This window comes from Poecilia reticulata, linkage group LG20 (assembly GCF_000633615.1).
Source record: "Poecilia reticulata strain Guanapo linkage group LG20, Guppy_female_1.0+MT, whole genome shotgun sequence".
Lineage (NCBI taxonomy): Eukaryota > Metazoa > Chordata > Actinopteri > Cyprinodontiformes > Poeciliidae > Poecilia > Poecilia reticulata.
Genome location: NC_024350.1, coordinates 7,699,612 through 7,712,885, shown reverse-complemented (window position 1 = coordinate 7,712,885; position 13,274 = coordinate 7,699,612). Strand labels below are relative to the sequence as shown.

The 13,274-nt window shown below is 42.0% G+C and overlaps 2 protein-coding genes and 1 non-coding gene across 3 annotated transcripts in view; 1 reads left to right on the top strand and 2 right to left on the bottom strand.

Annotated features, from left to right (window-relative positions):
* Positions 1-118: 118 nt before the first annotated feature.
* On the bottom strand, positions 119-190 carry trnag-gcc (transfer RNA glycine (anticodon GCC)). The gene has a single exon. It is a non-coding gene; the product is annotated as a tRNA-Gly (tRNA).
* Positions 191-3,298: 3,108 nt separating this feature from the next.
* map3k8 (mitogen-activated protein kinase kinase kinase 8) lies at positions 3,299-11,694 on the bottom strand. The gene is made up of 8 exons (XM_008438519.1): positions 11,606-11,694; positions 10,726-11,094; positions 10,467-10,637; positions 8,169-8,430; positions 7,296-7,402; positions 6,248-6,400; positions 4,804-5,050; positions 3,299-4,716 (listed from the first exon to the last, which is right to left on the bottom strand). Exons 2-8 carry the CDS (start codon positions 11,065-11,067, stop codon positions 4,592-4,594), a joined length of 1,407 nt encoding a protein of 468 aa, XP_008436741.1. The 5' UTR covers positions 11,068-11,094; positions 11,606-11,694; the 3' UTR covers positions 3,299-4,591.
* A 1,063-nt stretch (positions 11,695-12,757) lies between these two features.
* The window catches only part of mtpap (mitochondrial poly(A) polymerase), a 15,489-nt gene continuing 14,972 nt past the window's right edge, over positions 12,758-13,274 (top strand). Inside the window, exon 1 of the mRNA XM_008438518.2 lies at positions 12,758-12,939. Coding sequence (XP_008436740.1) covers positions 12,759-12,939 — 181 coding nt within the window. The 5' untranslated portion in view covers position 12,758. The remainder of the gene's footprint in view (positions 12,940-13,274) is intronic.

Genomic DNA, 13,274 nt, shown 5'->3' with positions numbered 1-13,274 from the left:
CACTATACCACCATCGCTACAGGAGGCAATTGTTACATTGTGTTGAATGTTTCGTCACTAAAACCATATTTAGAACAGAATTTGACAATATATACACTGTTTTTGAGGTACAAAGCACAGCGATGGCTGGGAATCGAACCCGGGTCAACTGCTTGGCAAGCAGTTATGCTCACCACTGTACCAACATCGCTACAGAGGGTAATTGTGACATTCTGTGAAATTTTTCTGCAGGACAAGATACTGACAATAAAGGCTTCCTTTTTCCGGTTCAACGCACTGCAATGGCCGGTAATCGAACCCGGGTCAACTGCTTGGAAGGCAGCTATGCTCACAACCATACCACAATCGCTACAGGAGGTATTTGTGACATTGTGTTGAATTTGTCGACCCGAATACCATATTTAGGTACAGAAGGTAATTGTGATGTGTTGAATATTTTGGCAGGATAACCTACAATAGAAGAGGAGTTAATATATACATCCTTTTCAGGTACTCAACGCTCTGAGATGAGTTACTTTTTGATTCAGATGATTAGGTTAACTGCTCGTTCAGAGAACCTTTTCATGATATGCTAATTTTTTGAGACAGGGATTTTGGGTTTTCAAGAGCTGTATGCCAAAATCATCAGTATTAAAACAATAAAAGACCTTTAATATTTCTTTTGGTGTGCAATGAATATAAAATATATGTTAAGTTTTTATCATTACATTATGGAAAATATTGAACTTCTTCACAATATGCTAATTTTTTGAGAAAGACTTGTAAATGCATCCTATTTCCAGTACTCAATGCTCTGTGATGGCCAGGAGTCAAACCCAGTTCAACTGCTTGGCAAGAAGATGTGCTCACCATCGTACCACCGTAGCTACAGAAGGTAATTGTGACATTGTGTTGAATATTTCAGCAGGATAACCAGATATAGAATAGAAGTTGACAATTTATGCATCCTTTTTCTGGTACTCAAAGCACTGTGATGGCCGGGAATCTAACCCTGGTCAACTGCTTGGAATGCAGCTCTGCTCACCACAATACCACCATAGCCATAAAAGACAATCTAAACATTGTTCAAAAATTTTGCACAGTGTAACCAATTTCATAGGAAAATGTGAACCTGTTAATAACATTTTGTTTTCTGGGAAAGCTCTGCCATGGCCGGGAATCGAACCCAGGTCAACTGCTTTCAAGCAGCTATGCTCACCACTTTACCACCAAAAAATATATATTTGACCTGATTTTGAGCAGAAATTGACAAGCTTTCTTTATCCATCAGAATGCTTAAATGCAGCTATGCTGACCACTATATAGGAGTCTGTGTGATTAAACACTGAAGCAGTACCCACCTTTGACCAGAAGGTGGCGGAACGGGACTGCAGCGTTCAGCAGGACGCGACAGCTTCTAGCAGCCTTTCACCCGTGCAGGAGAAGCAGCTTCCTGCAGCAGTGAGTTCCCCGCCCACACTTTAGAAAGAGGAAGTGTAGGCCCAGAATGCAGATAGGAGAAAACCCTTTTCCATATTTCACGTTCTGGGTTTCCCTGATGTAAAATCACTAGCTGATATTGGCCATGACTAAATATGGTCTCAGAAAAAGCAACGTAGCTAACAGGCTTGCTAAAACATTATTCATACGTTGACTACGACTACAATCTAGTTGATATTTGGGGGAATTCAGGAAAACTGCACACATTTTTCCCATATTCGTCTCATTGCATTTCTACCAAATTACCAGAGAATGTAGTTTTCAAACCATAATAATAAAAAAGGGAAAATAGTTAACTTATAGTTTGTTTTTGCTCATGTTTAAAAAGGGAAGAGAATCAAATTAAATATATAGTAAGAAATTAGATGTATGGAGTATTCATAGGTCTAAAGAAAGCTTTTGATACAATAAATCAATTGAAACACACTGTTGAATGGCTCAAGGTTGACATTTTTGTTAGAGCTTCTTAGAGCTGGAGTAAGAATAACACACGAGGGTTGAATAATGACATAACAATTATATATATATATAAAATTTCCCCTGCACAGAGACCCTTTCTCACCATCAACCACCATAATTTCTAAAACCATACATAAATTCCCTTACACTTCATGTGTATGTGCTACTTTTTGTTTGTCTAATCAAGAAATGTATGGACAATGCAGCTGCTGTAATACAGACTGCTACAACTATCACAACCCAAATGTCTTTCAAGAGCACTGAATAATTTGAGGTACAACATTTATTTTCCCTTTGGGCTCAATAAAGTATTTTCAAATTTGAACTGAATAATCTGGTGGTAATGTGACAAAACATAAACTTGTTAAATATTCATTGCAACTTGTATATATAGAATAGATCAACTCACAGCATCCTAAAATTTATTGGAATATTTTAGATTGATAGATGGGACATAATCTGAATAAATGACCCATTTGTTGGTCGACTTAGTAATGACTAACACAGTGACACTGGATTTTTTTTTTTTTTGTTGTTGCTTCTTTTATTGTATTTACAACATACAAAATAAACACATTGCAAACAACGGGTAATTTCTATGATTAATACCAAAGAAAGTGGGTACAGCAGACATTGTCTAACAAGATGTGCACAACACAAATCACATGTCCATTCTTCAGAAGCTTTTTTGCATACGAGTGGAGGGGAAGAGGGGGTTGGTATAAATATTCCACAGGAATCAACAAGAGGAAGTCCATAATTGAACTACAGAATGATTCAGTACATGCCTGTGTAATTCACACATACATAAACATACAGCTTACATTCCAAGAGATAAACTGGCATCTCTTCCAGGCTAGCTTCACACCAGCTGTACAGCCTCTGCAATACTTATATTTTTTGCATTGCAGAGTTGCTGAGTCATGACTCTGCAGGTTGGTTCACACTGCGTGCGTTTTCGTTTTCGGAGCATCCGAAAACGACGGAGAGCTTAAAACGCTGTGAGCTTAGAGTTTTAACTCGCAAAAGCCAATGTTACGTCGTCACAGCCGATCGTTTCTGTTTGTCGTCGTGGAGATCCGTGCCTCGGCGATGCGAGTCTGTTGAGCCGGTGAGAAGCTGTGCTACGGTTCCGATCACAGACACAATAAAGAAAAGTAAATAATAAATAACGCTTCGCTTTTCTCCATGCCTCTTCAGCAGTCGTTTGACTGAGAAAAGCCTCGGGCCGCGCCTCAGTAGCTGCGTGTCCATTCATGATGAGGCGAGTCTTGACGTGTTGAAAAGAAATTCAAAATGTCAATTTAGAAAAAAACTCGTTTTCCATTAAAAACATTTTGGCACAAGGATGAGTTTTTTTTTTTTTTTTGTCCGTATCAAAAATGGTCTAATTTGCAAAAACCGCAATGGAAACCCATTTTTTGTGCATCACACAAGTCACATGGTCGACAACTGAATGTCACTACTGTCAGAAACCATGAAGAAGATGACAGGAAGAGGTAGGAGGAGTTTTCAGTGACTAATCACATGAACCAACTCCTTTCATCCATCCATCCATTTTCTTGACACCCTTGTCCCTTAGTGGGGTCGGGAGGGTTGCTGGTGCCATGAACCAACTCATTCACATGTTTTTTTTTTAATTACGTTTCTGATTTCATCGAAACGGTGCAATTGCTAAATTGCGTTTTTGTGACATCAATGGATTATTGACAAAGCTTTGTGCACATTTGGAATGGAAATACAGCTAGCTGTTCTTTGGTATAAATCAGACCTTTCAGGATTTCTAAAACGTCTCAGACGTTTTCTTTTGCCTTCTATCAAAGAACTGCTTTGTTTTTAAAGCCGCTTCGCAATTTTTGTTTTAGTTGGGATCCTCATTAAAGAGCTACCCACAACAAATAACCCTATTCTAAGCAGCCTGTCATAAAGAAAAGTGTTTTTGATGGAGAATAAAATAATCCCAGAAAAGGGTCAAGGCAATAGGATTCCAACATGAGCTTAAAAAAAATCATTTCAGGAAGTCAGAATTGTTCCTGATGAGTATATAAAAATAAAGAAGCACCACAGAGTGTAGCCTGTGGTGAAATGACGTACTCTATTTCAGCCTGCAGGAATCCAACGCTATGTTTGAATGACTTATTTCCTCTTTCGCAAAACATAAAGATGTGAAAAGGTGTCTTGGATTAATGAGAATATGTAAATAAAACATACATGTACCCACTTTAGCTGTAAAGGATGTAGGAAACTCTTGCTAAGGAAAAAAACAGTCATTGTTGCAGCATTGGTCAACTGAACTCCCCCAGAGTAGCATGATGAGTTTGTGGAAAGATAATTCCACCCATTAATAGATGCGAGACTTAAAGCAGATGTGCTTCTGTTGTTTCATGTCCCTTTAAGGCTTAAACATGAGGCTTAAAGGCTGCGAGTGTAAAAAAACAAACAAAAAAAAAAACATGTCACAACATCTGCTTCCACCTAATGTATGTATGTACAGAGTCTGCTGAACCTGGGTACCATGTCTCTTTCGTTTTGCTCACGAGTCACGCAACCTGCAGCTCACTTTGAGTTACAACTCAAAGGTTTAAAGCAGATGGGCAGCCAGTTGTAATCACAGCTCGGCTTCTGGTAACACCAGTCTCTTGCAGGTAAAACGTTAGCCGTACTCAGAGGTAGGGGGTCCTGTGACCAGTTTGCTGTACCCTGACAAGGCCCCCAGGTCAATGTACAGCGAGCCCTTCCTCCTTAAGTGGCCAGAGTCTTCGGAGTACAGAGATGATTCTGCAGAGGAGAAAGGCGAGCATGTGTTAAAATCCAGTTGGGTCTGTGATAACACGACAGTTTCGAATGCACGTCCAAAAGCCTTACCCTGTGTGGTGTCGTGGTGCTGGCTGGGCTGCCGTAGCAACGCGTGGGTGACCTCCTCCAGGGCCGAGTCCAGGCTCCAGCAGCGCGGCTGGTCCTCCCTGGGGGGGTTCAGGGCGTCGTCCTTCAGCAGCTCGGACGCGGAGCTCCGCAGTGCGGGGTTCCTCTCCAGGGCTCGCCCCAGGAAGGAGCGCATGGCTGCGCTGCAGTCCTCCGGTATGTCCTCCAGAGGCGGGGCCTGCTTGTGGATCTGTCACCACAGGACCGAGAACAGGATGCGTCTCATTAAACCGCAGCCAGACCAAACGGTGTGCAAATGTCCCAAAAGATCTCCAGCAAACAAAGCAACTTGTCTGACAAGTTAAAAACAGAACAATGGGCTATAGTAAGACTGAGACTGCAGAAGTAAATAACCAACACTCCATGACGGGTTTCATGAGGAAGTGAGTAACTGTTTGAATATATATATTTAAAAAAGGGTAACCATTTAACAAGGAGAACCATGTAATGGAAGAAGTAAAGGTGCAAAGAAGCAGAAGTGACGTTGACTCACTAAGGGTGCAATAGGTCAAACTCATCTCATCTCCTCACAATCTAGTCTGAAATAAGTCACGGAAACTGACGTCACGCTTTTAAACACAGTAAGTGATGCCTGCCTAACGCGAGGATTTTCTCCGAGCCTCACTTCATCTTGCTTCTCCAATATTGACATATGCAATGATAGCAACAAATTGTTCTTAGTAATCAATATTGGATGCACTGTGTTTGGCAGCTACATGTGAGACTGTCTGGCCTGAAACAAAACAGGTCAGTTTTAGTCTGTAAGCTGGACAATGAGGCTGATGAGCATAATGACTAGGCCAAAGTACTGTGACAAGCATGAAAGGGTTACAGTCGGGTTTAGGTTGGAATGTTTTGTTTGACAAAATGTCTAAGTCCAGAACAGATCTAAAAATGTGGAGCTCAATCTGCTGATTCTGGAAGTAAAAGTCTTCATCCCTAAGGATGATGAATACCTGCATGGATTTTCCTGGAATCATATCTCAAAACTCTCCCAAACATCCTGATCTTCATAACATGACACAGGATGACAGGTAGGGATTCCCTTACAGTTGGTTCCAACACCAGAATACAGCTTCATCTTTGCACACCCCACGTAATTAACCCATTTGCTCTCACAGATGCAACTTGGGGTCAACTTGACCGGGCAGAAGCTGGAATCAACCCTACAACCTTCCGATTGCAAGACGACACCTCCACCCACTGAGTCACAGTCGCTCCAGTGGATATATGGATTTCTGCTCTAGATGTGCTTGGTCCTTCCAAATCCCCATGCCACTGTACTACGAACTTTCTTCAAACTCTTCCGTTTGAGACTTACTTTGTGCTTGTCTGTGATTACATGACAAAAATGAGAAAAACAAACAAAATAAGCAAGAGTACTCACAATGTAAAGGTAGGACGGGTAGGCGGTGCGCGGGTAGCGCCTGACCCAGGGAGGACTAGCCGTCTGCATGTGGATTATGGTGGTGCCCAGGCTGTAGATGTCCGTCTTGGTGTTATGTCCTCGACACAGAACCAGCTCTGGACTCATATACATCTGTTTGAAAAGAACATAAAACCACATAAATGCCACATGTGGGCTGCAGACCCAAAACGACAGAAAGAGAAGTGAAAGTTGTTCCACTTGTAGTGATCATCTGTTGGATTCTGATTATCAGAGAAGCAGCAAACAGGAAGTGTCCTCTTACACAAGAAGGGGCTTTCTGTGATAAACAAGCTAACCTTTAGGCCCACGCTCTGTGTGTATGTGTGTTTGTGTGTCAAGGTATGTTCACCGCCAAATGTTTATTGGCCTTCAAGTGAAAAGCAAATACAGCAACTGAGTTCATCTTTGTTTTTCTCTGCTGGAAATTCCAGCTTGGTCTCCTGTGTCAATGTGTGTCTGAGCATCTCAGACTCTCTCTCTCTGTCTCTCTCTCTCTTGTTGCCACTGGGTGTCTGCCCTGGGACTTTCCGCAAGCCAAGCCACGAGAGGCTCGATGTGCAGATGTGACACACAAACATGCTCAAACATTTGAAAAGCAGGGAGCATATGTTGTTGGGAGAGACAGGCGTTTGAGAAATCCCTCGGACTCTTCCCAAAACCTCCTGCAGATCAAAGCGAGAGCGCCCTGGGCAGACACAAAACTGTTACTAGCAGCTGTGAGGTCAGTGAGTGCGGCGGTGGCAGTGCTGATCTCAAGAGCTCGATCTTTGGAAGAGCATCACAAAAGGACAAACAAGTGCAGACAAGTTTATTGACTAATTAGTGAAAAACTTGTGTGAGGAGGGGAATCGAGCCCGAGTCAGAAACAAGACGCCTGCTGACTTTTCTAGTAAACACACATCAAGTTTGATTCGAGGAAGCAGCAACAGAGAGACGCTGTGTTCGAAAGAAGCTTACGCTTGCATCCTGTACGGTTGCATCAGGGTTTTGTTTTGTTTTTTCTTACCTCTGTTCCTCTGAGGTCTCTGGGGGTGTATGTGTCCTCTGTCATCTGCACCGTCAGACCAAAGTCCACCAGCACGGCCTTGTCCGACATCAGGACGATGTTGCTGGCTGAGAAAGGAGAACGCAATGAATCAGAGGAGTTGCAAATCTGAGAGGTTTATCTTTTTTCTTTTTTTTTTGTAATTTTGGAGTTTCTGCAGGAAAAGCCAACACATTCCAACCTCTGGGCTTTGGAATGCGTCTTGTGCTGATTTGAAATGAGAAGGATGTCGGGTGTGTCAAAGGCATGTGGACAAGGAAGTGAAGTGAATGGTTCTGGTAAAGCTAATCCTTGCCCACAAAACACTCCTTGAGAGAAAATGACTTGGGGTTTGATCATAAGCAGGAAAATGTCGCATACCACAGAGACACACCAGAGGGTCAGGCTGACTTCTATCATAAGCCTTTAGCTCTTTTTCTGGACGCTTGCTCTGACTGAGAAGGAGGTTGGAATTTCCACACTGTGAGCCTTTAGACATGAAGCTGACAGATTTGTGAGTGAAATCCTTAGATTCCAGCTGTACCGCGTCGCTACCTTTCATCATATTTCTTCTTTACGCTCTACATTCTGGGCATTGATGGTGAACATCGGATTTTTTGTCAGTCCCACCTGGCAACGCTTGAAGATTTGCTTTCTGGTTGTCTTAAATGAGTCTCTTTTCCTCCTCAGAAAATGAGTTACATGAACTATACTCATCTGAGGCTTCGCTTGAAAGCGAAACAAAGATATTGTTACAATGCTGCTTGGTCATTTCCTGAACAGATCAACCTTTGGCAAGTTCAGCACGTCCGCCAACAGGCGTCAAAGCATTTGTTGTAAAAGTGTGTCTCTTACGTTTGATGTCATGGTGGATGACTTTGTGCGAGTGCAGGTACTCCAGCCCGCGCAGAACCTGCTTGGCCACCCAGATGATCTCGAACTCCCTCATGGGCCCGCAGCTGTCCAGCTTCTCCAGTACCGAGCCGCCTTCCCCGGCCTCCATGAACAGGTGGACGCTCTGGTCCCAGAGCACGGCGCCGTACAGCTCCGCGATGTTCTCGTGGCGGAATCGGGCCTGGAACTCCACATCGGCTGCTTTGAAGTTCTCAATGGGGATCTGTGGGGAGGAAGATCGAACGCAAAGTTAAAATCAATAGCAGGAGTGGACGTGTTTGCTCAATTTAAGGGATGGAACAATGCTTTTGGTAAATAGATTGATATGCAAACTTGCAAAAACATGAAATGTGAGAAAAAGAGATCATCAACTAAGAAACAGGGATTGCTTTATACCGTCGAATATAAAGACACTATGTGCCTAAAACACTTAAAGTATCATTTATGTTGGGGTATAACTGACAACTTTTGAGTTAATATAAACATTTTAAATGTTTTAAAAGTTTAAAACTTGAGGGAAAACTGACTTTATGACACAATTTAAAATTTGAAATGATCATGGATTAATAGTAGCATTTTAAAAAGCATTTACAAGTAGTTCATTTACAAGTAGTTGGGTTTCTTAAAAAAAAAATCAACAAATAGGAAGTTCAGTAAGTTGTAGGAAACTAGGTCAATAACACTGATTAGCATAGCAGAGCACAAGCATTTAGAGGAGAAGCTAATAGGTTTGTGTTTGTGTGTGCGTGCGTGTTTAAGCTATTCAGAGATTCTGTTTTACCTACAGCTTTTCTTATTTTGAGTTAGCTTAGTAACAAAGCTAGCGCTAGCCGCAAAGCCCCAGTCTTTATGTCAAGACTGGCAGCTTCAGTCTTGGTATAAAGATTGAAGCTGCAGTCCTCCAGCCTTCATACCAAACAGAGAAAAGTGGTTGCTTCCCCAACCTGTTATTTAACATCTCTAAATAACTTGGAAGGAAGCTGAGCCAGGCCAGATAGCTTAGTTTAGCGATGAACAACAACTCTTAATGACACATTCCATTTGTTCTACAAATTTCTGAGTTTCAATTCAAGTGAATCTCCTGGAACGACTCCTGAACTAAGAATTATTCAAAAGCCAAATCTACCAACACAACAACAGAATCCAAAATGGCGGACACACCTATAAGACACCTGGTGCTTTTTCCACTATTTTCCTGCTTCCTCCATTACATGTCACTTTTTATTTTGTGACTTTAAAACACAACTTGAAACGTATTCTATTTAAGAATGAAATACAGCTAATATTTATGCAATTCCTGCTAAGAAGAACTGCAGCTAAACAACATGTGCTGCATTATATTTCAGAACGATTGCAAGTCATTATAATATTACACAACCTTAAGTACTGAATGCATTGATAATGTGTTTAAGTGGAAAAAATGCCATGAAATATTGCTGTCATCTTATGTTGCTAACAGTAGTTATCCTGTTTAACTAGCAGAAAAAAAAAGCAAATCCAATCCGACTTATATCAGTTAAAGTCGATGTCATGCGTTCATCAAATAGAGAATTGCAGCTGTTCTGGTGTACATTCATGATTGCCTTGATAGTTTCCCCTAAGCACCAGAAAAGAAAATCCCAATCAACAACTACATTGCAACATTGCATAATATATTAGCTATGTGCATTTAATTATAACAGCATTTTTTATGACCTCCATGTTATGACTCAGATATCCCAAGCATGCACTACAAACTGGCTCCAGGAAGTTTTCCCAGCGTATTCACGGCAGCGTGCAGAGTCAACATCAAGTTCTGATAAAACCGAAGGTAGGAAACTGCTCCTTCCTCATTTGTCAATATTTTCCATGCACCAAAGAGTAAACAACACCCCCTCCACAACCACAGTGCCACAGACGCACGTAGGTATCGTTGCACACATATAAAGATCACATGGTGTCTTGTGGAAATTGTGCCATTTTCACTGAAATTATTGAAAAAAAAGAAAAGACAACAGGAGCTGCTGTGGGAAGTTATGTTGAATGTCCAGTCTTGCTTCAGCCTTTGCCCTTTTTCGTATGTTTTCGAAAGAGCACTGTGCTGCGCTCTCTTCCTCTTTCAATTCAAAGGAAACCGTAGTTGAGTTATGCACACATGACCGGTCTCTGCGCCGCCACACGAGCAAGCTGCACTTCACTTGGTGCTGAGGAAATATTTGGCACTCACACAGCGAGAGTTACAAGAAATCAGGCGCAGGTCGAATTCCAGAAAGCACTCACCAGTTTACAGGCCATCCTCTTCCTGGTCGTAATGTCCTGAGCCAAGTGAACTTTCCCAAAGGAGCCCTTCGGCACGAGGCCAGAGCCTGGATTCTTGTAGGTCAACTTCCATGGAAACAGGAGAACGTCCAGGTTGATCTGATAGCGGCCTTTCTTAACAGCCATGTCCTTCTGCGCAGCATGAAAACAAAGTTAAACTTCTGAAAAGGAAACACTAAATGTCAGAAAAAGACCTGCGGGCGAACGCAGCGAGCCTCACCTTGTTCAGGAGGACTCCCATCTCCTCGGGCAGGTGCTGCAGAGCTGCAGCCTGCATGTTGGACAGGAGGTTCACGAAGGACAGGATGTCTTGCACCGTCCCGTAGCGGACACCCCCGACTCCGCTGGCGTAGTCCTTCTGCTCCTTCCCCGGACCCCCTCCGTCCCCGACCTCCTCGTTCTCGTCCATCTCCTCCTGAGAAAGCCCCTCTTCATCAAAAGACAAGCCCGCTTCTTCCTCCTCTTCCTCAAGCTGATAGATCGTCTCTGCTGCGTTGATGATATCCTCTACGTTCATGTGAGCCAACAGCAGTTCCAGTCCGGTGTCATATTTGTAATCCATCGTGGCGCTCGTTTCTTCCCTCGCGACCTGAAATCAGACATCAGGAGGTCATTGGGTTTTGGTCGGACAGCTCTCTGGTCTGGCCCGCAGAACGTACACCGACACTAACACCCGTGCTTGGATAGAGCCTGACTGAGGCACGCAGCGGGGAGGGGCTCCAGCGAGTGTTTTCCAGGCAAGAGAGCAGTTTCAGAGTAAAGCTGGGAAACTCCAGCAAAGGTCAGCCCTCCGTTCACAGACTGACAGGGAGTCATTAGGGAGGGATGGAATGGGATCTGAATGATTTACAGCTAACCAAAGATAAACACCTGCTTTCTACAGAAAAACAAAGGATTCATCCTTAGAAAGAAAGGAAGAAGAAAACTAAGGGAAAAAAAAGAAGAAAACCACTGCCTAAATGACAAAATGGAAATACAGATGAAAAACTGATGTAGAAATTGTAACATATTAACAATAAATCTCCTTCAGACTTGGCATACAACACCAGATATGAAAAAAAAGTAAACTGGATAACTAAATCAAGACATGCAACACTTACTTAAAATGTGTAGCAGGAGCTCATCAACATCGCTGCCTTTCCATCGTGCACCTCCAACGTCTGGTGGATACTGACGCGTGATCAGAGTCTGACTGCTGACTTCTAAAGGAAGTAAACAAAGGAAGTTATATGTCGACTGCACGTAGGAGATGACGCTGGGTGGGAGGATACTTTCTCTTTGCAGGTTTTGGTTTGCTTTTTCTTTGGTTAGAGATGGAAAGTCAAACGTTTTTTTTTTCTTTTTGCTCAGACGATTTCTTTTTGCTTTTACGTCAAGAAATACGAGACGGAGGAAATGGCAGGGAGTCCTCTGCATTTGTGGGCAACGATGGTAGAGATGTGAAAGAAGTGGGGAAATAAATTAGTCTTTGGTTGAAGAGTCACAATCTCACACAGGTAGAAACATCAGCCTTTACTTTATTTCGACTCCTGTCTAATGTCTTGGACAGTCTTCAAGGAACGAAGTCCCACGCTAATAAAAAGAAATGTAGATGCTATAGTCAGACAGTATTTCATTGCAAAAACACAATATTTTATCCAGTTTTTTGTCTAGTTACTAGTGAAAACATCTTAGCACATTTTAAATAAAACAGATCTAACTTAAAAGTATTTTTTTCAGCAAGATTAAATGAAATGAGATGAAAATGAGTCAGTGGTCTTGAATAAAGATTTGAAAAGGTACTGGCTCCACTGGTATATATTGCTTTCCTGTTATGAATTTTAGAAATCTACCAAAATGTATATTTAATAATTATTTACTTAAAACAAGTTTATGTATCTTTGCTAATATAAGAGGTGTTATATTCATTTTAGCGATAAGAGGCTTTATCCTGGAGGTCCCTTCAAATAAGCCACACTTGTTCCGTTTAGCATTAAAGTTTATAACATTAAACACGCTAACTATATCCAGCTTTTTATCTGAGCATTCAAAAGTGTGATCTTGGGCACTGCAGATAGACAACAGTCTTTAATTTTTTACACTTATGAATGCATTCCTTACCGTAGAATGACTTTCAATGCAACCTAAATGAATTCATAACTTTTTCTACATTCATACACAAACGCTTCTTTAATATCTCCGGTTAGGTTTTTTCGTATCAAATATTTTACGCATGGTACTTATCGCTTGCTGTAGGCACGTCTCTCCTCGCGCATGCGCTTTTCGTCATCCTTCCGAACAGCAATGGCGTCTCCCTTCACTGTGCACAGGTTACATATGAGGGGAAGGAGCCCCGTTGTAAAATGCCTAAACACAATCGAAACTATACTCCGAAGGAGTGTAGGAACCGAGCCGGTGGTCGCTCACACCGAGGGAGCACAAGGAGACGACAGTGGTTAGTAATATAACGTGTTAAATCCATTACTTTGCAGGTCAGCTGTTGTGCCAAGGGGAAGCCATAACAGAGTCCGCAGTGAAAACCTTCGTTTTATTTTCACTTAGCTCTAGTTTACAAAGCTTGTAGGGTTTTAAACATTACAAACCGCTTTAAGATACGGTTTGTGTACACATATAATTCGGCATGATTTGCGTCCAACAAAGAGAGCTTATGAGATAAAATATTGAAGGTATCATTTGAAAATAGTTAGTTATAGAAGAGTTCATGAAGTCTATCCTTAATAACATCTAAGGTCCATGCATATAATTTGCCCCGAGGGCCAACTAGTATAT